This window comes from Moschus berezovskii, chromosome 14, assembly GCF_049115385.1.
Source record: "Moschus berezovskii isolate FMDL1 chromosome 14, NW_MosBer_1.0, whole genome shotgun sequence".
NCBI lineage: Eukaryota > Metazoa > Chordata > Mammalia > Artiodactyla > Moschidae > Moschus > Moschus berezovskii.
In genome coordinates, this window is record NC_142473.1 from 60,233,192 (window position 1) to 60,258,946 (window position 25,755).

A 25,755-nucleotide genomic window follows, 5' to 3' on the forward strand; every position below is an offset into this window, starting at 1 on the left:
ACATTAAGGTCTAAAAGTTGGTAGAATTGCTAGTTTTCATCTTCAATACCAACCAGATTTAAACTAATGAAAATAATGTTGATGTTTATTTACAAGGCATGGGACAGTTTTTCACAGTTTCAGAGATGTTCATTATAAGATTCAGATTATGGAATAAAATGTGTGAAAACCAAAGTGTATGTCAGATTCCTTAAATTCTGATTTTTATTCATAGTTTTGATCTTGCTTAAAATAAAGCCTCTCCTGTTCACTCAGGGTACTGTTTTATAATTTAAAAAGTTATATTTGAATATATGTATTTGATTCAGTTTTAGCTATCGAGAACTCTTGTAGCAGCATTTTCTTTTTTGTTTAGTATGTCTGGACCTAATAGCTCCTCAGAATGGTCCATTGAAGGTCGTCGATTGGTACCCCTGATGCCCCGGCTGGTTCCCCAAACTGCCTTCACTGTAACAGCTAATGCTGTTGCCAATGCAGCTGTTCAGCACAATGCATCTCTTCCAGTGCCTGCAGAAACAGGAAGCAAGGAAGGTGAGTAAAGAAATATTTCAGTGTGTAGAGATGACTTTTCTTCCAAGAAAAGTTGTCTTATTTTTCATCTGTTTTTGTTCCAGTATTTAAATGCTGTGAAACGTAGTGAATAACTCTTGTTCTGAAACTAGAAACTGCCAAGTTTTTAGTCTCAGCCAAAATTAAATATCCCTTTTGTTCAAAGTGTGAATTAATCACAAAATTGCAAAAAGCCTTGGAATGAATTTTTTGATAGGAACCTGTCTTGTTAGAAGTGGATAAAAGGCCTTAATGGGTGACACAGAAAATTAATAAGGCAATAGAAGTCATTTATAATAGCTGCCGGAGAAAGATGCTGAACTGATACTTTAGAAAATGAAGTTCTGTTTTTGTCTTCTGGAATCAATGGTATATGCTGCTTCTCTATTCCAGTCAGTGTGTTTAATCTGTTAGGGGTTACATGCCGATGGAGAAGGCTTTCTTATTGTTATTTAATCTAGTCATTGACACATGCTTTAAAATTCCTTGGAGTCTCCTAAGGTCTAAGAGTAATACTGAATTTGAGAGTGCATGTTTGAATTGACTTCAGTAGTTTAGTTTGGTGTTACATGTAAATGAGCCTGAAAATAATGCAGTTGTCAGATTATTTTGGGGAATTATCTTTTTTGGACTATGTATGGATTGTGGAACAGAATGAGACATTCCTTTCATACACGCCGGACTCTATTTTACACATAAGGAAGCTATATTTAGAGAGAGACAGTTATCAGTGTGCAAACTTGGCCTTCATTGAATTCCTCTTTTCTTTGTTGCAGGAGAGGTATCTTTCTTCTCTGCTGTCTTTTATCTTTTCTGTTTACCACCTCTCTGATTCAGTGGAAAGAATATAGAATTTTTGATAGTTCTAATCTAGGTTTGAGCCCTCATTTGTCATTTCCTTGCTTTGTGACCTCCACCCAGTCTTTTAGCTTCTGTGAGCCTTGGGTTCCTCATCCTTAAAATAAGGATGTGGTGTTGTGAGATTAGTGATAATATATGGGAAGAATTTAGCATAATCCATGGTACTCATTCCTGCTTGTTGCTGTTATTCAAGCAGTTAAAATAGCATGTTGTCATTACCTTAGTTATTATTGCACTGTTTAGATGGCAGGTGACTAGTGAGTTGTTTATAAGAGAAACTTACCTTGGTTCTCTCTAGGAGCTAAGTTGGAAATTTCTGTGGTTAGGGAAAAATGATCCATCACTCCATCATTGATACTGCTATTAGTATTAGAAAAGAATATAAATATATGCTTTTTGTCCAACTCCTGCCATGAATAAATAATGATTTTCATTTTTTTCAGTTTTGAACTTGATTTCTTTGTAACTGTGCTCTTCTCTGTTGTCAATGCCATGTGTAGACAGCTACTAAATATTTGGGGAAAACCTAGTTAAGTGATGATTTTCAGGAAAGGTTATTAATTTTTTTAACCTGTGGCCCTAATCCCTAGTATTGGCTGCTAACTTCTGGTTATGTGAAAATGTTAAAATTGGCCTGCGGTAAAAAAAAATTATCTTTGTGTATGCGTGGACAGTTTTGGTGAAAGTTAACAGCAGACTTTTTTATCGTTCCTTCAGTAGTGGTTTGCTATTCCTACACAAGTACCACGTCAACCCCAACCTCTACCCCTGTTCCAAGTGGCAGCATAGCAACGGTTAAGTCTCCAAGACCTGCCAGTCCTGCCTCCAATGTAGTTGTCTTGCCAAGTGGAAGTACTGTTTATGTCAAAAGTAAGTGATATTCTCAGTGTTATCAGGGCCATCTTGACTAAAAGCTGCAGCATAGGCTCTAATTAGAACTGCCTTCCTGATTAATTCATTGGCCCACTGGCTATTAGCAGTGGTTAGTTTTTGAACATTGTAAAGAATTCCTTTCTTTACATGTGACTAGGTATATATTGCTTTTTAATAATTTCTGGGGGTTGACTCATTATTCTTTTTGTGTTTTCTGTGGGGAATCTGCCTTAAACAGTGCTATCCTCTTAAGTATTCACTTGTTCTGATTTTCATGGAATACAAATGTGAATAGAAACTAAGGGAATGTGCTTATGTCATTTATTTAGTGTTTATTCCTATAATTGTAGTCTTTGTAGTGTTTTTAAAAATTATGCAACATATCATCTAATTGTTAAATTTCAGTGAAGCATTCTAGAGCATCTGTCTTTCATATTTCTAGTTAACTGTAATTTTTTGAGGTTTATTTGCAGTTGTTAACCCTTTGATTCTATCCTGTGAAGCACTTTGATGTCCAGTTCATTTTTTGCTTTCAGTGTCTGTTATGTCAGTATTGATTTGCTTTTAGTGTTAACTCGAGATCATTACTATTTGACTTTCATTTTTCTCAGTATAGTTATAAACTTAATTTCTTTGTAACTTTTAGAGGTGGACTTTGCTGTTTTAGACAGAAATAATTTTAGGTCATTGTCAGTCTTGGTTAGAGTCTAAAACTTGAAGGTATAAGGAGTTATGTTTTATCACCAATTCCGTGAGTCTTGCTGTGTGCTTTTGTAAATGTATGCTTTATAAAGATTTCCTATGTATATTGCAAAATTTTATGCTTTTCATTTGATTTTTTTCTTAAGTATAGACAATTGAGGCCTTAGTACATAAAGAAAAATTTTAAACTTTGGGAGTATTATTTATACCTGATTTCTGTGAATTTAGCCAAAATGGTCTTTTAAAATAACTGTAGAGGTCTATTTTTTAATTGTTTTTTAAATGTTGAAAGTGAATCCCAAACATGAATAAAGTATTTCACATAGTATATAGCTTGAAGTAACTGAAAATTTATTGCTTTATTCTCGGAAATCACATAGGCAACATTAGTTTGAGATATAATCATTCATTCTCCTAACTTCATATATGCAAGGCACTGTACCAGGGAAACAAACCAATAAGACTGAGTTGTTACCCTTTGAGAGCCCTTTAATAACAGGAGATGTGCACACTAACTGTCACATTGCCACGGGATAAGTGATACCGAAAAGAATGTATGAAGTGCTTTCTAAGCTCAGAGGAGACATGGATTAGCTTTGCTTGGAGTCAGGGAAGGCTTCACTGAGGAAATAGCTTACAGGATGATGATTGCTGGATGATGAAGAGGTCATTGATGATATGTGGTGTTCCCCAAAGAACCAGAGTATATAGAGATTCCACATGAATAGAGTATGTGATGTATGTGATAAGTTGGCTTTGGGGAATGGTGAGCATGTCAGTTTGCAAGGATTATAGGGTGGGTGGAATAGAGTTTTGTGTTCTTAGAAAGATATGGGACCTTGAATGAGACAGTAATGATTTTTGTGCCTTATCTTGTAGGGAGGTAAACCTAAAAGATTTGAGGCAGGGCACTGGCGTGATTAGATGTGAGATTTTTATAACTTGTAGTAGGTTGAAAGGTAGAATGGAAGTGGAGAAATTAGAAGCATGTACACCTTTTAGGAGGTTGTCGCTGAAATACAGGCAGGAAATAAGGAGGCCTGACATGGGTGTAGGGTTAAAGAAAGTCGGGAAGACATTCAGAGATAGCTCCCCTAAGGGAGGATTGATAGAACTGTCTGATTGGGCATGAGGCAAAGGGAGAGGTCAAGGATGATTGATGATGCGATGATTTTAAAATGAAGTATAAAATACAAGGTTAGATCGCTATAAAATTTAACAGTGTTGTTATTGCCTTACAGGTGTTAGCTGTTCAGATGAAGATGAAAAACCCAGAAAACGAAGGCGAACAAACTCTTCTAGCTCCTCCCCTGTTGTCCTTAAGGAAGTTCCAAAGGCTGTTGTTCCTGTCTCAAAGACGATCACTGTGCCTGTGAGTGGCAGTCCTAAGATGAGCAACATCATGCAGAGCATTGCCAACTCCTTACCACCCCACATGTCTCCTGTGAAAATAACCTTCACCAAACCGTCAACACAGACGACAAACTCAACAACACAGAAGGTATGTGGTAGAAGGAATCTCTGTCTGCCAGGTGCTGTTTTAATCTCTTTCAGTCAATGTGATTCAGATTTAACAAACATGAACTGAGTGCTTACTATGTGCTTGGCATTATGGTGGGAATGTTCACATCTCTTTCTTTAATTCTACATATAAAGCTTTGGGTTAGATACTATTATTTCACTTTTTGTATATGTTTTTGTCGATGAGGCTCAGAGATGCCACGTGACTTGCCTGATATGACATAGCTAGCAGATCTTCTAAGACTTCCATTTATTTCACTTTTATGGTTCTATTTGGGAAAAAAATTAAAATATAGAGGGTTCTTTCAGCCTCTATTTGGATAACTTTACCTTTAGGAACTCAGTATTTATGTTGCCAGAGTAATGAAGTTGTCAGAGTTAGGTGTTTCATAGAAGAAAGGAAGGATATGATTAAGTGAATAATTGCTATCATCTTATTTTTTAATTCTTGAAAGCTATCATTAATTCATTTCTAAACTCTTCTCTCAGTATGTTCAAGTCATCAGTATTTGGTCAGTTTTGTTATTAGAACCCTCTACTTCCGACACTAATCTGGAAACTGATGGTACCCTTGGCTTGTTACACACTGCTGTGTCTAAGATCTCCCTTCACTGTCATTCTGATCTTCCCCTTTCTTGGTTTATTTACAAATTTGCTGAAGGATATCCTCCAGTAGCTTCTTGGTATATGGATGAGGTGGAAAGTAGAGTTGTTAAAACCTCGTGTGTGTGTGTGTTTGTGTGTGTGCACGCACACGTGCACACGCGTGTACATATGCTCAAGTTGTGTCCGACTCTTTGCAACCCTGTGGACTGTAGCCCTCCAGGCCATTCTGTCCATGGGATTGTCCAGGCCAGCCTACTGGAGTGGGTTCCTCCTCCAGAGGATCTTCTGACCCAGGGATCAAACCCATGTCTCCCACATCTCCTGCATTGCAGGTGGATTCTTTACCACTGCGCCACCTGGGACGTCTTTGAGACCTTACATGGTAGACTGAAAATTTCTTTGTTCTACCCTGCTACTGTCTTGATGTCAGTTTAGCAAGATAAGTATTCTAGGTGGGAGGTCATTTTCCTTGAGAATTTCAAAGATGCTGCTTCACTGGCTGTTGGCTTACAGTATTGCTTTTGAGAAGTCCAGTAATGCCATTAAAATTCCAAACCCTCATTTTCTCTTGGAAAGCTCTTAGTAACTGTCAGAGTTCTGAAACTTCAAGGTAATTTTCCGTGGTTGTGGGTCTTTATTTTATCCATTGAGTTGTATACTCAGTGGCCCCTGTTATTCTAGTCACTCCTATTCTTCAGTTCTGGAAAATTTCTTGAATTATTTCTCTGATTTTTCTCTTGTCTTTTTTTAGATCACCTCTTATTCTGGATATTGAATGCTTAGATTGATCCTTTAATTTCAATATTTCTCATCCCCAATTTCCATTTGTTTGCTTTTTCTACTGTAGTAAAGTAGTTAAAAGCCTGGATTTTAGAAGTAGACTTCCTGAATTTTGAATCCCATTTTTTGCTACTTACTAGCTATGTGACTTTGGGAATACTAAACTCTAGACGTAAGTTTTTCTGTTGTAAAATAGTGAGAATAATATATCTATTTTTATAGGGTTTTAGGGTGTAAATAAATGAGATAATACATGTAAACGTGTAGGATAGAGCCTAGCACATAGTAAATGCTCTGTAAGTATTATTTTCTGTATTTTTTAACTTTATCCTTCATTACTTGTCTGGAATTTTTCATTTTGGTTTTTCTGTTAAAAATCTCTAGTAATTTTCTTGCTCTCTGAAAGTTCTTTTTTTTTTTTTTAATAGTATCTTGCTCTTTCATGGACACTATGTTCTCTTTTCTAATGATACGATAATTAAAAAAATTTTTTTCTTTCATATTTTCTCTCTTACTTGTAAATTTCTTTTACCTATTTGTTTTGATCTCTGTCTTTAAGTTTCCTTAAATGTTGGCCACATCTATATATGGAAATGGGCACTAAAAAGCTGATGAAAGCTTTGTGAGTTGGATGGGACATAACTGGCTGGTGACTTTCATTGTGGGTTGACTTAGCTGAGCTGTTCTGTTGATAAACACTCAGTACCACTTTACAAACTCTGCCAGTTGTCATTCTCATTAAGGCTTTTTCATGGACTGGACAGATTCTTTAGAGAAGAATCCTGTAGTCTTCACCTACAGTAGTAAGCCAGTTTGCCAATATTTTGGGAACAAAGGGAGGGAGAGGGCTGGATAGTCTAATCATTCAGTACATAGACTTTACTAAATCCCTCTGTTTTCAGCATAGCACTTACTCTCCTCAGCCTTGTATCATCAAATTTCCCTGGATTCAATCTCTCCTTCAAGAGAATACGTTTTTAGTCTTCCTTTAAGATAGGGGAGGATAGCTGGGGATCTTAATGCCGCTTAAACAGGTTTTCAACTGATTTCCATTTTTTTAATCCCTCTGTTAGCCCCACCTCAGAAGCATCTGGTACTCTCAAGTTCCTGAGTCTTTCTGGGATTCTCTGAAAGCTGTCTTATATTTTGTTTCTCTGCTTGCTGGTCTTAGATGTTCAGTTTTTTAAGTATGCTTGATTGGTTATTACTTCTCTGTTTTCCACTTTTCAAAAACTTGGTAGCTGTTGTCTCCTTTCCATTTTAACCTTTTGGGTTTATGTGCCTCTTCTTACTGTTTTAGAGGGATTCGGGGGAAGGAGTAGAGGTGAATTCTTGTTTTCAATAGTTTGTCTTTCCTACTTTTAAATCTTCAGATCCATGATAACTTTCATTTAAAGAAGCTCCTTGAGTTTCTTGGAAAGATGTCATTATATAATATATAATTTTAAATTTAAATTTTCTTGATAAACTAGAAATGATAATGAGTTGATCTGTGGAATATAATTCTATCTTCAGTCTTAGGATGAGGCATTATAGTTTAGTATTAAAAATCAGGTAAGGATTTTTATAGGCAAAGAGGCCTGGGTGAGAACCCCAGCTCTTCCAGTATGACCTGAGATAAATTAGCCTTTCTAAATCTGTGTTTATCCATCTGTGAGATGAGGATAATGCCTATTTTATGAGGTTATCATGAGGATTAAATGAGAGTGGGTATTTTAAAGTACACAAAATATATGTACTCAAAAAATGTTAGGTCCCTTCCCTTGCTGGTGTTTTAATGGAAAGAAGTGTTACCTAACATTAACTTTCTAATCTTTTTTGGTAGACTTATATAAAAATATTTTACTGGAAGAGATAAACCTATAAATCAAGTCAGTGAACTTAAAAAAAAATTTATTTACACTATTGGAAATGAACTGTTCCAAAATAATGAATTTATTTCACTAAGCCTCCCCCTTAATATATAGAAATTGACTATTTTTGCTAACTTCTTAAATGTTACACTGAGCATAATTTTTGTATTTGTATTTGATGGCTCCAAGATAATCTTTCTGAATATCAATTTTTATACATTTTAATTATTGTTTTCTGGGCTAGCTGTATATTAGGTGTCTTTAGCCTGCTATACTCCAAGAATATTTAAATCTACTTCTGTAAATTTTTACTACCTTCTTTGCTGGATCCGTTTTATCAGTAATTCTCTTCTCGCCTCCCTCTTCTCTTCTGCTCCTCTGATATTTGAGAAATAATGTAGCTAAGTTAGAGCCAAAAGAGCACCCACCCCCAGTCTGTGTCCTTTTATTTCCTTACGCTGTCTTATTATACCTTTATTCATTATACTTATAACTAGTTGACGTTATGTTGCTTATTTATTTTCTGTTTCTCCCATACAGTATAAATTACTGAAGGTAGAGACTTGGTCTTATTCATTACTATTTCCTAGTGTTTAGAACACTGCCTGACATGCAGTAGGTGTTAACTAATATTTGTTGAATGAATAAGTATATATGGTTCTAGCAGTTGCTCTCAATCTCTCTTGAGCCTCAGTTTCTTTTAAAAACAAAGATAATAATAGTGCTTACTACTTAATTAATTGAGATGATTCGTGGAAAGTGCTTAACATAGTACATACGATGAATACTCAGTAAATGTCACCTGACATTTAAATTAACTTTCCAGTCTTCTTAGTAAACCTATATAAAAATTCTTATAATAGATGGGGGCTAACCTATAAGTGAAATTTGGTGAACTTTTTAATTTTAATTTTTCCTTTTCTTCTAAATTGTCAATTGAAAATGGATAGTTGAGGTTGTCAGACTTGTAATGCTCATAAGAGGACATATTTATCTCCAAAGTCATGCATGAGTCATCCCATAATATTCCAGGTTTAGAACCTTAGATTTGTCCTACTGTGTTGAATAAACATGTAAAACAAATTAAATTGGCTTTCTTGGTGGCTCAGCGGTAAAGAATCCACCTGCCAGTGCAGGAGACATGGGTTCAGGTCCTGCTCCCAGAAGAGCCCACATGCCATTTAGCAACTAAGCCCATTTACTGCAACTACTGAACCTGTGCTCTAGAGCCCGGGAGTCCTAACTACTGAGTCCACATGCCACACCAGCTGAAGCCTGCGTGCCCTGGAGCCTATGTTCCACAAGAGAAGCCATTGCAATGAGAAGCCCATGCACTGCAGCTAGAGTAGCCCCAACTTGCCATACCTTGAGAAAGCCTGCCCAGCAATGAAGACCCAGCACAGCCAAAAAAAAATAAAATTAAGACTTATTCATTCCACAAATATTTACTAAATATCTAGTATGTATTTTGTTTTAGGTTCCAAACTATACTCTTTTACTTCATGTGTATTCAGTGCCATTAATTTTGTTATTTCTTGGAGAAGCTGAATGTGGGTAGGACTAACAAATAAAATACACTGGATTTTTGGTATGTTTTTTGTTTTCCTTTTGCTGGATAATTGGATTTTTTTGAAATCTCTGTAAAGCTGTTACCATTATTCTATTCACCTTGGATTTCTCATAAATCCTATGAAAGTCAACTTAGGAATTACTTTACATTAAGTATAATTATTTATGAATTTGTGGACTTGATTCAAATTCAAATAGGTCATGTATTTTCAGGGTAGACAAATTTCCACCTGTGTTAATGTGGTGCCTTCATTTTAAGTATAACATTGGTACAGCACTTATGTAAACAAAGCAACAGAATATAGCTTTATGCTTTCACATGCTTGATTGATATTTTTCATTTTATCCTTAGGGTGCAAGTCCCAGCACTCTTAAGGAGTTTTTGTGAGTGATAGAAGGTCAGTAATTTGAATTATGGCCTGAATAAACACTGTTTGGTTCTCTTGGTTTCAAAATCCCTTTGTTTCCCTTATTGTAACACGTAACTGAAGTACAAGTAAATTTTCTTCAAGGTGGATCTCTAATTTTGGATAACCCCTTTTCAGATCAGAAATTATCTTGCAGACTGAAATCTCAAAATATATTTTATCATTTATACCTATAATCTAAAAGATGGCTTTCAAAGATTCTATATTTATTTTGCTGAAATGTTACTGTCTTAATGTTAGAAGTCTACATGTATACTCTAGTTCTAAAATTAAAAATATTTGACCCAAGTGTGAATGCTTCCCCTTCCCTACCCATGACAGATGCTGCCTGTTAAGCGTGGCATACTTTCCTGCCAAGCCTTGGTGAATCCTCATCTGTGCTGCAGAGTCCCTCTAAAAACTGTGCTCTAGGAAGGTACTGCTATTAGTTCAGAATTGGCAAATATGAAACCTACCATTGCTATTACTACTATTAATTGGCTTGGCTAGTTGGTAGTAACTGTGAGCTCTTCGGATTCTCAGGGATATCAGAATTTTAGAAAAAGATATATAAAATTTTTTAATGAAGCAAAAATAGAGTACATTAAAATAAACTTCCACATTAATTTGATATATTAAAAAATTAATTTCCAGATTGATTTGATCTATAACAGCTTTACTGATATCCTTCTAACATTTATTAAGTAGTAATAATAAGATACTATTAAGTACCATTTGTAAACTGCCAAATATTGACCACCTGCTATGTGCCTAGCACTATGTTAGATGCTTCACATCATTATCTCACTTAATCCTTATAATGATTTGTAAGGTAAGTATTATTATCCCTATTTTATAGATGAAAATTGGAACATAGAGATTTTCACATATCCGGGGCCCTACCATTTGTTAGTAGCAGAGATTCTCTACTCAGAGTTCTCATGTTCATTTGACTCTTAACTTCCGGTCTTTTTTCCATATTGTTCTGCTTCTCAGTTTATATGATGGCTGCTGGCTGTATGTTATAGTGCTATGTAGATGTTTGCTGACTGAGTCTATATAGATGTACGCTGGTCAAGACTTGTATGTCTCTCTTGACTCCTCAGATAATCAACAAACTTCTTAAAGTAATGAACACTACTTAGAATTCTCTAACACTGGAATATATAATAATCATGATATGACGTCAAAGCTTCTTTGAGATGTCAGTACTGAGTACAGACATCAGTAAGTTTGACTGACTGATTTAATTTCAGACATTCTTTAGGACTGATATAAAAATTAAAAAAGAGAATTTCTCCCTTAAATTCTTTGGGTTTTTCAAAACAATTTTCTGTCCTAGATAGGTAAAAAGTAATTCTGGTTAAAGAGGAAAAATTCACTCAGTATTGTTTGGGGTATCACTAAACTACCATTATACTTGCCCAGAATAAAGCTGATACTACAGATTTATAAATGGTTTTGTGTTCTCAACTGTAAAATGGGGATAATAATAGTAATCTCTGTGGTAAGATTATTGGGAGATTTCAATAAACCAGTGTGTATTAGCTCTAGGAGCTAATCTTGATTCTCTTCTTTTCCTCAGCTCTGCCATTTCCATACATCAGCAAGTCCTGTTGACTCTGTGTCTTAAAATAATCTGAGTCTGATCACTTCTCTTTGACTACTAATACCCCAGTCCAAGCAGCCGCTACCATTTCTTGCTTAGTCTACTGCAGTGACTTCTTTACTAGTCTCACTGCTTCCACTCTTACCTCTCATCACCTCGCAACTAGAATGATATTTTAAACTATAAATCAGGTTTTGTTTTTCTTTACTTAAAATTTTCCCTTGGCTTCCCATTATACTTAGTATAAAATTTAGATTCTTTACTTTGGTTTGCAAATTTGATCTGACCTCTGCTTACTTTTGTAACCCTTCCTTGCCCGGTATGCTTTTGCTGCACTGGCTCTCTTTTCTGTTTTTAAATACATCAGACTAATTCCTACCTTTGATCTTTTGCGCCGTCCTGTTCCCTCTTTCGGAAATGCTTTCTCCTCTGTCATCTACATTTTTCAAGTCCTAGTCGTTAATCTTGAAGTCTCTATCCTGCCTCTTTTTTCCTCCATTTTCTGTGTCTGTGAGCAAATCCAGTTGGTTTTACCTTTAAATATATTCAGAATTTGTTCACTTTTCGTCAGTTCTACTAGAGACATTTTGAGCACCATCTTCTCTGCTTGGTTTTCAGGAGCCTCCTAATTTGTCTCCCTGTTTCTCCTGTCTCTGCCTAGCTGTACTTTTCTCCTAGCAAATTGAGTAATGCTTTTTTAAAAGTACTTTATTTTTTAGAACAGATTTGGATTTATAGGAAAATTGAGAAAACAGTACAGAGAGTTCTCATATACTCTGCATTCAGTCTCCCCTGTTCTTAACATTTTGTGTTAATATGGTACATTTGCTCCAATTAATAAACCAATATTGATGCGTTAATATTAATAAAGTCAATGGTTTATTAGATTTCTTTAGTTTTTACCTATTGTCTTTTTCTGTTCCAGGCTAGCACATTACATTTTCTTGTCATGTCTTCTTAGACTCGTCTTGGTTGTGAAAGTTTTTCATACTTTCCTTGTGTTTGAGGACCTTGACAGTTTTGAGGATTAGTCAGATATTTTGTAGTATGTCCCCCTTCTTCAATTTATCTCATGTTTTTCTTATGATTAGATTATGGTTATGGGTTTTTAGAAGGAAGACCACAGAGATAAAATGCCATTTTCATCATATCATATCAAGGGTATACATATCAATGTGATCTTACATCATCTAGTCTCCCATTATTTTACTAAGTCTGTCTGCTACTGCTCTCTGTCTTATAAATTCCAATCCATTTGATTAGGTCCTTGAGGTTTCTTGAACATACCAAGCTTGTTTCTCCCTCAGGAGCTTAGTACTTGGTGTTCCCTGTTCCATTGGATGCTCTTCCTCTAGATAGCAGTGTGATTCAACCCCTATTTCTAGTTTCTGCTTGGTTACCACCTTGTCAGAGAGATCTTCGTTGAACATTTTATAAAAAACTGTATACCACCCCCTTTTTCTTTTGTTTTCTACCCTGCTTTATTGTGTCTTCCATTTATCTCAACATATATTTACTTTTCTATTTGTTTACTGTTTTTCTCCCCTTACTGGACTGTAGTTTAATGGCAATTAGAAATTTTTCTGTTTTGTTCATTCCACTAGCCTCAGCCTCTAGAACCATGCCTGGCACATAGTAGATGCTCAACAAATATTTATACATGAATGACTATCCAAATTATTTTCTAGAAAAATTATACCAGTTTATACTCCCTGAGCATATTGAAATGCTGCATCTTGTACAGCATTGAATGTTGTCTTTTAAAATGTTTGGTTGGTAAAAGTTGTTTCTTTTAAATACATTTTGGTGATCACTAGTAAAGGAAAGCTTTCATATATTTTTAGTTGTAAATTTCTTTTTCTTGAATTGCTTCATTGTGTTTCATAGGCTGTTTTTAAATTGTATATGACTGTGAGTCTAGATACATTAGTAGTATGATAGGTACATGAAAATAACTTATTTTACCTTCCTTAGGTTATTATAGTGACCACATCACCAAGTTCAACCTTCGTGCCCAACATTCTCTCCAAATCCCATAACTATGCAGCAGTCACTAAGCTTGTACCAACATCAGTCATTGCTTCCACAACCCAGAAGCCACCAGTGGTTATCACTGCTTCACAGTCCTCTCTGGCCAGTAGTGGCAGCAGTGGCAGCAGCAGTTCTACACCATCACCTATTCCTAATACAGTTGCAGTAACAGCTGTGGTTTCTTCCACACCGTCTGTGGTCATGTCAACAGTAGCACAAGGTAAGTGGTAATTCATCACCAAATTCTGTCCCTGCTGTAGTGTATGGAATCTTCTTTCATAATATTTTAATTTTATTGGAGTATAATTGATTTACAGTGTGTTAGTTTCAGGTGTACAGCAAAGTGATTCAGTTATACATAGATTCATTCTTTTTCAGTTTCTTTTCTCTTATAGATTATCACAGAATATTGAGTAGGGTTCCCTGTGCTGTATAGTAGGTGCTTGTTGATTATCTATTTTTTATATAGTAGTGTTCATCCCAAGCTTCTGATTTAATGCCCCCCACAAAACACACAGATTTCCCCTTTGTGAAATTGTTATTTAAGAAAAGAGGGGTATTTCTCTTGTTTTTGTTCAGTTGCCTAGTTGTGTCTGACTCTTTGCGACCCCGTGGACTGCAGCATGTCAGGCTTCCCTGTCCTTCATCATCTCCCAGAGTTTGCTCAAATTCATGTCTGTTGAGTCCTTGTTGCTATCCAACCATCTTGTCCTCTGTCATCCCCTTCTCTTCCCATCTTCAATCTTTCCCAGCATTAGGGTCTTTTCCAGTGAGTTGGCTCTTTGCATCAGGTGGCACAGGTATTGGAGTTTCAGCTTCAGCATCAGTTTTTCCAGTGAATATTCAGGGTTGATTTCCTTTAGGATTGACTGGTTTGACTGGTATTTCTCTTCGTTATTATTGAAATAGCTTTAGGCAAATGAATATTCTATGCTTCCATTTTTCATTCTTAATTTTCTCCAGGTAATTTCTGAATCTCTTGGGCACCTGTAACTTTGACTTCCCTATTTTCTCCTTTGTTTCTTAGCATCCTGTATATCTTTGAGCCCTAAGTCGTCATAGGGGAACTAGACAAGACATCTCAGAGATTTCTCCTAAATTCAGTGGAATTCAATAGAGCATGAGAGATAGAAAAATAAACTATCCAAATGTAGATACTCCAAGGAAACTATATGATTATTTTGAGGGTTTTTTTTTTTTTTGAGATATTTAATTTAGATATAAGTGCTAAGAAATTAAGACATTTTCTTAGAAAAAGGTAAATGTTAGTAGAAGTGGTAATATATAAACTGCAATTGTGATTCTGAGTGCAGGGCTTCTTCAGTAGCTTCTTTGTAGGTACCTGGGGCACTATGGCATTCTGTGTTTGCTTCTTTTGGGGACTAAAGGCAAACTGTTTTAGAGCTGATGTATCTGTTTCTGGTTATTCTTCCAGGGGCAGCTGGTGGTGGAGGGGGAAGAGTCTTAGTAATAATAAGACCTGATGGAGGACTCCATGTTAATAAGTGTAGTTGTTGTTTAGTCGCTAAGTCGTCTCTGTTTGTGACCCCATGGACTGCAGCACACCAGGCTTCCCTGTCCTTCACTGTCTCCTGGAGTTTGCTCAAGCTCATGTCCGTTGAGTCAGTGATGCTGTCCAGCCATCTTATTCTCTGTTACCTGCTTCTGTTGCCCTCAGTCTTTTCCAACATCAGGGTCTTTTCCGATGAGTTGGCTCTTCGAATCACGTGGACAAGGATTGGAGCTTCAACTTCACCATCAGTCCTTCCAATGAATATTCAGGGTTGATTTCCGTTAGGATTGACTAGTTTGATCTCCTTGCAGTCCAAGGGACTCTCAAGAGTGTTCTCCAGCACCACAATTAGAAAGCATCAATTCTTTGGCACTCAGCCTTCTTTATGGTCCAGCTCTCACATCCATACATGACTACTGAAAAAAATCATAGCTTTGACTATGTGGACTTTTGTCAATCAAGTTTCTGCTTTTTAATATGCTGTCTAGGCTTGTCATAGCTTTTCTTCCAAGGAGCAAGCATCTGCAGTCACCGTCTGAAGTGATTTTGGAGCCCAGAAAAATAGTCTGTCACTGTTTCCACTGCTTCCCCATCTATTTGCCATGAAGTGGTGGAATCAAATGCCATGATCTTAGTTTTCTGAATGTTGAGTTTTAAGCCAGCTTTTTCACTTTCACCTTCATTAAGAGGCTCTTTAGTTTCTCTTTGCTTTCTGCCATTTAAGTAATATCTGATTGGCTCTAAAAGTAGAATGTAGGGGAATTGTGTATGGTTGGCTCATGTGTATGGAGAGGAACTATATATTTGGAATATAAGAAGTCCTAATTTCTACCAATTAGAATGTTTATACTGAATTGGTCATCTATGAAATAGGATAACTGAAATTTTCTTTTTTATTATGGAAAATTCCATGCACATAAATAGAATAGTAAATGAATGCCCATGTGCCCATTACCCAGCTTCAGATGAACAACACATGATCAGTGTTGTTTCATCTATACCTGCTATTTTCCTCTACATATCCCTGACCCAGAATGTTTTGAAGCAAATCCTAAATATCATAATTTCAGTGATAAATACTTCAGTATGTATCACAACATGATTCTTCCCTTTTATCCCCTCTAGTTTTCATACAGTATTTATCAGATTATAAGTCATAAATAACCTTTTTTATCTTATCTCTTAAATTCATCTGACTCTTGTTCTTTTTTAACCGAAGGATGGACTATTATTTATTACTCAGGTTGATTACTATTATTTTTCTCCTTTTTATTTTTTGTCAGATAAATCCTGTTGCCATTGTCTTTTCTCTTACTTTGGTGAGAGAAATTTATTTTGTCTCATTCTTCTAATAATGTTTTATTGACTTGATTAATTACCTTACCCAATATTGTGACAGTCTTCTGCTTTTATTTTCCTCCTTGATTGCACTTCAACCTAAGTAACATGGTACTTCCTATTTTATTGTATCCACTAATACTCCTGTTCTCTTTGCCATATTTATTTTTTTAGTCTGGCCCTGAATGCAATTCCCATTTTCTATTTCTGTTTCATGAAATCCTCTTATGAAATTCCTCAACCCTGTCAATTCAAATGTGGTCCTATAGAAAAGGATGTAGAGAACATAGGTTAGTTAGGAAGTTACTCATCTGCACAGTTTACCTCAGTTAATACTAGAGTTCATTAATGCAATATAAAGGTTAAAGTTTTCAGATAGTTTAAAAATACTGTCTTTTACTTGAATAACACTTTATATTCATTAAGTTTTAAAACGTTGGCACTTGAAAGGGGCTCCAGAGATAATCCAGTTTAGTAAAACTAAGCAATATAGCAGATACATTTCACCAAAATCCTAGCAGTCAGGGAGGGATGGAGGTGAGTGAGGTGGAAGAATAATGTGTAAATGAGATGAGTAAGCCCTCCAGCTGATTCTAACGGTATCTTTCTTTTGTCTTCTCTCAAAGTACTCCTCAATCTGTGGTTTTACCTGATCCGTAAACAACCCTTAGAGAATTATAGTGCAGGGTAAACTCAACATACAGGAAAACTGAGTCAGAGTGTCTTAAGATTTCTTCTTCGTTTTTATTATTCTCCAGAAACATTTTCCATACAAATGTGATATTTAAATTTTTTTTCTGTAATGCAATATAAATGTCATAATAGGGTTGTGGGGGAGGAAGGTATGAAATAGCCTGTTTGATAATTAGATCTTTATAATTAGGCTATTAATTTATCAGTTTCTCTTCCTAACAGATAATAGTCCTATTGTGTTATTGATGAATTGTAAGATTACTGCTGAAAAATCTGGGAGAGGGAATAATTTTTCTCAAACTCATAACATCTGTAGTGAAAATTGTTGGTACTTGCTTCCTGTGCATGCTTGCTAATAATTAGCATTGCACTGAAAATTTTCTTAAAACCTCATATCACGAGAATTTTTTGCTATGGATATATTAAATAGTATGCCCACTTGTACCTTTCTACATGATTATTTAATGACCCAGTTCTCAAGAAACAACTGATATTTACTTTATTGGAAACGAGATACAGAAAAGCTGCTTTGCCATGCTAAATAATTCAAAAGGTGAATGTTTCAGTGTGAACTATTTTGTCTAATGCCATTTTTAAATTGACTCATAAAAACCTGAAAAGCAATGTTTAAAAAACTGTATTCAAAACTTAGTTTGCAAAAAACAAAACCAAACTTAGTTTGCTTTTGTTCCTTTATTCACATTGAAAATCTGTATTTTCTAAGAGAAAAACCTATTGAGAGATGTCTGAAAATATGCTGGCTGATGTTTCTTTTGTTTTGACTCTTCACCACGGGAAAGTGAGTTAGTTTTTTAAGTATTGGAGCAATGATGCCTCTCTTACAAAGTTTGAGGACTAGATATCAGATATGTAAAATACTACATACATTATATCTGACACCATGTGTTGAATAATCATTGTTTTTATTGATTTGCCTAGTTTTAAACTATTATCTACTATAATAACCAGAAGTAGCATTAATTATGCTTTACTTTTAAATGTTCTTTTCCTTACTTTTCTATAGGTGTATCTACATCAGCAATCAAAATGGCATCAACCAGACTTCCTTCTCCCAAAAGCTTAGTGGGTGCCCCAACTCAGATTCTTGCACAGTTTCCTAAACAGCATCAGCAGTCTCCTAAGCAGCAATTACATCAAGTGCAGCAACAGACACAGCAACAGGTGGCCCAGCCTTCTCCAGTATCTCATCAGCAACAGCCTCAGCAATCTCCTTTGCCACCTGGTATCAAGCCTACCATTCAAATCAAACAGGAGTCAGGTAAATGGAAAAATGTTTACAGGAGATGGTAATTCTTCCCCATTCACCAGTTCTCTGAAGATTGTAATAATATATATGGATTTACTTCCACATATAGGCTCCTTAAGCACTAGAGTTTTAATTCCAAAGTATATTTTGAGGCCCTCCTTTTGGGGATATTTATATAGAGAGAACTAATGCTTGGGAATAGAGAAGAATGAAAAAGCAGTTTGCACAGCAGGAAGAGGTTTTCTTCAGTGAACTTTCAGGAGAGAGAAAGGAAGCGGAGGAAACAAACCCAGATTTTAGAACTATACTCTGGAGCCCACTGGGGTTATGAGAAGTGAGAGTGAGCAGTGGAAAAATTAGTCTGGGGAGTCTTGTGTTAGAGGTCATGTTGTGAATTTGGCATTAGTTGCTAGGTGCTAGGCAGAGGTACTAAGATTAAAAGACACTCAGTGAAGAATGTGGTTTAACAGTTTATTGAAATCATCTCTAGCACAGTGGGAACTCAGGGGTAGGAGGCAATAACTGTAAGTTACTGAATCATAAAGGTATTGAATAGAAAGGCAGATAGGATAGAGTCTTAGATTTAAGGAGATTAAAAACCTCTTAATATACTTAGTATCTTTAAGAAAAGAAAATGGATTTTTTTTCATCCATTGAATCTATATTTTATTTCAGGGTAGAATAGGACTTTGGGAGATCCTGATAGTTTCAATTTTTTGTTTACTTTTTTGTAGGAACACTTTATTATTTTTTAAGGTGTAATTGATATAACATTGTATTAGTTTTATATGTCGCATAATGACTTGATGATATATGCATACATTACAAAGTGATTACCACAGTAAGTTAGCATCGTCACCGCACATAGTTGCAGTGTTTTTTCTTGTGATGAGAACTTTTAAGATTTACTCTCAGCAACTTGCAAATATCCAGTGCAGTATTGTTAGCTGTAGTCATCATGGTGTACATTACATCCCCAGCACTTACATATCTTTTAACTCTAAGTTGGTACTTTTTGACTGTAAGTTTGTACCATTTGGCCACTGCCTCACAGCTAGTATGAGGTATGGATGGTATAATGTATCAGTAGTCATAGGGAAATTGATCTCTTGTTTTCTTTTTGCCTGCAGTCTCTGTCAGGCTTTAGTTTCAATGGTATATGTGCTTTCAAGAAAGAATTGTAAAGTTTTCCTTTTCAAAATGCTCTGGAATTTTTTTTAAAAAAGAGCTTTATTGAAAGAGAATTCACCTACCATTCAATCCATTTAGAGTACTATTTAATGGTAGGTAGTATATTCACTCAGAGAAGGCAATGGCAAGCCACTCCAGTACTCTTGCCTAGAAAATCCCATGGATGGAGGAGCCTGGTAGGCTGCAGTCCGTGGGGTCGCTAGGGGTCGGACACAACTGAGCGACTTTACTTTCACTTTTCCCTTTCACACACTGGAGAAGGAAATGGCAACCCACTCCAGTGTTCTTGCCTGGAGAATCCCAGGGACGGGGGAGCCTGGTGGGCTTCCATCTATGGGGTCACACAGAGTCGGACACGACTGAAGTGACTCAGCAGCAGCAGCAGCAGTATATTCACTTCCTTGGTGGCTCAGATGGTAAAGAATCTGCCTACAGTGTAGGAGACCTGGGTTCAGTCGCTGGGTCAGAAAGATTCCTTGGAGAATGGAATGGCTACCCACTCCAGTATTCTTGCCTGGAGAATTCCATGGACAGAGGAGCCTGATGGGCTACAGCCATGGGGTCACAAAGAGTTGGACATGACTGAGCAGCTTTCACTCACTCAGTATATTCACAGATATGTGCAACCATCACCACAGTTGATTTTTAGAATATTTTCATCACTTTCAAAAGAAGTCCCACCATGACAACCTCTTAGCCTTAAGCAACCACTAATCTACTTTCTGTCTCTAGATTTCTATATTCTGGGTTTTTATGTGAATGCAGTCATTTAATGTGTGATCTTTTGTGACTGGCTTTTCTTACTTCACAATGATTTCAAGGTTCATTTATGAAATAGCATGTATTAGTATTTCACTCCTTCTTATGGCCAAATAATATTTCCACATTCTGTTTATCCACTTGTCCATTGATATCACTTGTTTGTCTCTGATTTTTGGATTCTAGCAACTGTAGTTTGTGTCAAGTGATATTTCGTCATTTTGATTTGTGTTTCTCTGATGACTAATAGTGTTGAGCGTCTTTTCATGTGGTTATTGGCCCTTTTTGTGTCTACCTTGGAGAAATGTCTATTTATATCCTTTGCCATTTTTAGATTGAGTTCTTTGTCTTTTTATTATTGAACTGAAAGGCTTTTTTTTGCTCTACATATTTTAGATATTAAGTCTTTACCAGATACATGAACTGCCAACATTTCCTCCCATTCCGTGGATCGTTTTTTCATTTTCTTGATGATGTCCTTTGAAGCACAAGCGTCTTTAATTTTAATGACGTACAGTTGATTTCTTGTGTTGCTTGTCCTTTTGGTATCTTATTTAAGAATCTTCTGCCAGATCCTAGGTTATGAAGATTATCCTTATGTTTTTCCTAAGAGATTGATAATTTTACCTCTTAAGTTTAGATCTTTGATCTGTTTTGATTAATTTTGTAATGGTGTGAAGTAAGGATCCCACTTCATTCTTTGCATATTGAGCTTTGATTATCCCAATAACATTTTTTCAAAAAGACTGTTCCCCCTCCATTCAATGGTCTCAGTACCCTTGTGGAAAATCCACTGAAAACATGTATGACTTTATTTTGGGATTCTCAATTGTATTCCATTATATGTCTGTCTCTGTGCTGATTTGATTACCATTGGTTTATATTAAGTTTTGAAATCAGGAAGTATAAATATTACTGTTCTGTTATTTTTTAAAAGATGTTTTGGCTGTTCTGAGTCCCTTGCAGTTCTGTATGAATTTTGAAATCAGCTTGTCAATTTCTACAAAGGAGAAAGCTGAAAATCTCATGGGTTTGCTTTGTATCTATAGATCAGCTGAGGAATATTACCATCTTTATAATGTTAAATCTTCTGATCCATGAACATGGGATGTTTCTGTGTTTGTTTAGAGCTTTAATTTCTTTCAACACTGTTGAAATGAATGGTTTTCAGTGTATTAACTTTACACTTTTGTTACTTTATTTTTAAGTATTTTATTTTTCTAGTTATTTGGATTAGTATAGAAATGCAACTGAATCTATTGATTTTACATCTGCAACTTAGCTAAACTCACTTTTAGTCCTAATAGTTTTTAGTGAATTCCTTAGGATTTTCTATATGAAATACCAAGTCATGTGCAAATAGAGATAGTTTCTTCTGTTATAATCAGGATGCCTTGTATTTCTTATTCTTGCCTGATTTCCCTGACTGGAATGGTAAAATTTTGAATATAACTGGCAAGAGTGAATATTATTGTTTTGTTTCTAGTTCTTTCTATTCATAGAACTTCTTTCAGTGTCTGTTGTAAAGTGGTCAGGTAGCAACAAATTCACTTCATTTTTAATTTATTTGATAAAGACTATTTCATCTGCAATATTTGAAAGACAGCTTTGCTGAATATCAGATTCTTGGTTGACCGATTTTCTTTGACACTTTGAACACATATTTCTACTGCCTCCTGACCTCGATTGTTTCCACTGAAAAGTCAGTTTCGAACCTTGATGCAGTTCCCTTGTAAATGGAAAATTGTTGTTCTCTTGATGCTTTCAGGATTTCCTCCATGTCTTTGACTTTCAACATTCTAAGTATGGTTTGCCTGTTTGTGGATTTCTTGGTATTTATCTTCTTTAATGTTTGTCCAGCTTCCTGGATGTGTAAGTTACTGCTTTTCAATAAGTTTGGGACATTTTCAGCCATTATTTCTTTGAATGTTCCCTTTTCTCTCTGTTCCTTCCTTTTTGTAGTTACATATGTGTTGTGCACTTAATGGTGTTTCACATTTATGTTCATTTTTTTCATTCTTTTTTCTTTCTGTTCTTCGGCTTGCATAATCTGTAACTGATCTATCTTTAAATTTGTTAATTCATTTTTCTGCCAGTTCAAATCTACTCTTAAGCCCTTCTAGTGAATTTTTTATTTCAATTACTATATTTTCAGCTCTACATTTTCCATTTGATTCTTTTTTGTAATTTTTATTGCTTAATTAATATTCTTTATTTGATGCAACTTTGTTAGCATACCTTCTTTTACTTCTGTAATCATGCTTTCCTCTAGTTCTGTGAACATATGTGTAATGGCTGTTTTGAAGCCTTTTTGTTGTTGTTGTTAAATCTGACACGTGGTTGCTCTCAACAGTTTCTGTTGACTGCTTTTTTCCCCTGTGTGGGTCATATTTTCCTGTTTTTTTGCATGTCTCCTGATGTTTTTGTTGAAAACTGGACATTTTAGACATTTACATTGATATTTTAGATTGAATATATAGATAATAGACATTGTATGTTGTAACTGGGTACAGGTCTTCCTCTACCCTCATTTGTGATTTGTTACTGTTATTTGCATGGTTATTTGTTGTTTAGTGGCAGGATCAATTATTTTGTTGAAGTTCAGTTCAGTTCAGTCACTCAGTCGTGTCCGACTCTCCGCGACCCCATGAATCACAGCACGCCAGGCCTCCCTGTCCATCACCAACTCCCGGAGCTCGCTCAGACTCAAGTCCACAGAGTCGGTGATGCCATCCAGACATCTCATCCTCGGTCGTCCCCTTCTCCTCCCGCCCCCAACCCTTCCCAGCATCAGAGTCTTTTCCAGTGAGTCAACTCGTCGCATGAGGTGGCCAAAGTATTGCAGTCTCAGCTTTAGCATCAGTCCTTCCAATGAACACCCAGGATCGATCTCCCTTAGAATGGACTGGTTGGATCTCCTTGCGGTACAAGGAACTCTCAAGAGTCTTCTCCAGCACCACAGTTCAAAAGCATCAATTCTTCGGCGATCAGCTTTCTTCACAGTCCAACTCTCACATCCATACATGACCACGGGAAAAACCATAGCCTTGACTAGACGGACCTTTGTTGGCAAAGTAATGTCTCTGCTTTTTAATATATTATCAAGGTTGGTCATAACTTTCCTTCCAAGGAGTAAGCGTCTTTTAATTTCATGGCTGCAATCAGCATAAGCCTGCACTATTGTTCCTTAGGGAGGTACAGCTGCAGGTATGCCCAGTCATTCTGAGGTGACAGTGGTATTCGTATGGCTCGCTCTTCTTTTTTCCTTACCACATCTAGTTGTTAAACTTCACTAACTGATTTCTCTATTGTATCCAACAATGCTCTGGAGTATAAGTTGCTCTACAAACTGTTGCAAATTGCGGCTTCTTTGAAGGAATAATTTCAAAGGTCTATTTTTGATATTTGTTCTGACCACAGAAGGGTTCCTCTTAGCTTCCTTACTATTTGGCTCTCTTCTACAAACTATCTGGCCTATAGTCTATCTTAATCAAATCCATGATTCTACTTATAAAATTGCCTTTCATCACATCTTCCACTGTTTTGAGATACCCTTAGGCTTGAACTTCTCCACTGTTTTTCAGTTGCTAAGAGGAGTCTGACTCTGCGACCCCATGGACTGCAGCATGCCAGGCTTCCCTGTTCTTCACTATCTCCCGGAGTTTGTTGAAACTCATGTCGATTGTGTTGATGATATCCTCAAACCATCTCATCCTCTGTTGCCCTGTTGCAGGATTGAGAAACCCCTTCCAGGGCCCGAGAGTGGGCTCTTGTCTAACACTTGGAAATGAATTGTCCAAGGAGCTGACAAAGCAAGAGATTTTATTGGGAAAGAGGTTGCTTGGTGGAGGGCAGTAGGCTAAGGGAACCCAGGAGATGTGCTTTGCCATGTGACTTGCAGTCTCTGGCTTTATAGTGGTGGGGTTAGCTTCCTGGTTGTCTTTGACCAATCATTCTGACTCAGAGTCCTTCCTGGTGGTGCCAAGAATTGCTCAGCCAAGATGGATGCCAGCAAGGATACTGGGAGGTAGTTGGACACATGGTGTCTCCTTTTGACCTTTCCCAAACTTCTGATTAGTGGTGGCTTATTAGTTCCATGCTCCTTGCACAGACCTCCCGTCATAAATTACTCAAACAGATGATTACTGTGGTGCTTGGCCAGGGTGGGTGATTTCAGTCAATATGCTTCTCCTAACAACCCTCTTCTCCTTCCCCTCAATCTTTCCCAGCATCAAGGTCTTTTCCAATGAGTTGACTCTTCACATCACGTGACCAAAGGATTGGAACTTCAGCTTTAGTATCAGTCCTTCCAGTGAATATTCAGTGTTGATTTCCTTTAGGGTTGACTGATTTGATCTCCTTGCAATCCAAGGGACTCCCAAGAATCTTCTTCAGCACCACAGTTCAAAAGTGTCAATTCTGTGGCACCCAGCCTTTATGGTCCAACTCTCACATTCATAAATGACTACTGGGAAAACCATAGCTTTGACTGGGCGGACCTTTGTTGGTGAGGTAATGGCTCTTCTTTTTAACACACTATCTAGGTTTATCAAAGCTTTTCTTCCAAGGAGCAAGCGTCTTTTAATTTTATGACTATAGTCACTGTCCGCAGTGATTTTGAAGCCCAAGAAAATAGTCTGTCACTGTTTCCATTGTTTCCTTATCTATTTACCATAAAGTGATGGGACTGGATGCCATGATCTTAATTTTCTGAATGTTAAGTTTTAAGCCAGGTTTTTCACTCTCCTCACTTTCATCAAGAGGCTCTTTAGTTCTTCTTCACTTTCTGCCATAAGGGTGGTGTTATCTGCATATCTGAGGTTATTGATATTTTTCTTGATTCCAACTTGAGCTTCATCCAGCCCCACATTTAGCGTGATATACTCTGCATGTAAGTTAAATAAGCAGGGTGACAGTATACAGCCTTGACGTATTCTTTTCCCAATTGGGAACAAGTCTGTTGTTCCATGTCTGGTTCTAACTGTTGCTTCTTGACCTGTATACAGGTTTCTCAGGAGGCAGGTAAGGTAGTCTGGTATTCCCATCTCTTTCAGAATTTTCCAGTTTGTTGTGATTGACACAGTCATAGGCTTTAGCATAGTCAATGAAGCAGAAGTAGGTGTTTTGCTGGAATTCCCTTGCTTTTTCTATGATCCAGTGGATATTGGCAGTTTGATCTCTGGTTCCTCTGCCTTTTCTAAATCCAGTTTGTACATCTGGGAGTTCTTGGTTCATGTACTATTGAAGCCTAGCTTGGAAGATTTTGAGCATTACCTTGCTAACATGTGAAATGAGTGCAGTTGTGTGGCAGTTTGAACATTCTTTGGCATTGCCCTTCTTTGGAATTGGAATAAAAACTGACCTTTTCCAGTCCTGTGGCCACTGCTGAATTTTCCAAATTTTCTGGCATATTGAGTGAAGCACTTTCACAGCATTAACTTTTAGGATTTGAAATAGCTCAGCTGGAGTTCCATCACCTCTACTAGCTTTTTCATATGGTACTTCCTAAGGCCTATTTGACTTCACACTCCAGGATGTCTGACTCTAGGTGAGTGATCACATCATCCTGGTTATCTGAGTCATTAAGACACTGTTTTGTATAGTTCTTCAGTGTATTCTTTCCATCTCTTCTT

General features: G+C 36.5%; 1 protein-coding gene across 12 annotated transcripts in view; it reads left to right on the forward strand.

Moving 5' to 3' along the window:
- Window positions 1-25,755, forward strand: part of EMSY (EMSY transcriptional repressor, BRCA2 interacting) — a 93,863-nt gene that overhangs the window by 14,741 nt on the left and 53,367 nt on the right. For 8 of the 12 annotated variants that reach the window (XM_088843196.1, XM_055423731.2, XM_055423730.2 and 5 more), the window contains 5 exons: window positions 356-531; window positions 2,128-2,280; window positions 4,227-4,486; window positions 13,305-13,581; window positions 17,930-18,184. In XM_088843196.1, the coding sequence (XP_088699322.1) occupies window positions 356-531; window positions 2,128-2,280; window positions 4,227-4,486; window positions 13,305-13,581; window positions 17,930-18,184 (1,121 nt within the window). The remainder of the gene's footprint in view (window positions 1-355; window positions 532-2,127; window positions 2,281-4,226; window positions 4,487-13,304; window positions 13,582-17,929; window positions 18,185-25,755) is intronic. The other 4 variants (XM_055423723.2, XM_055423727.2, XM_055423728.2 and 1 more) reach the window with 2 other exon arrangements.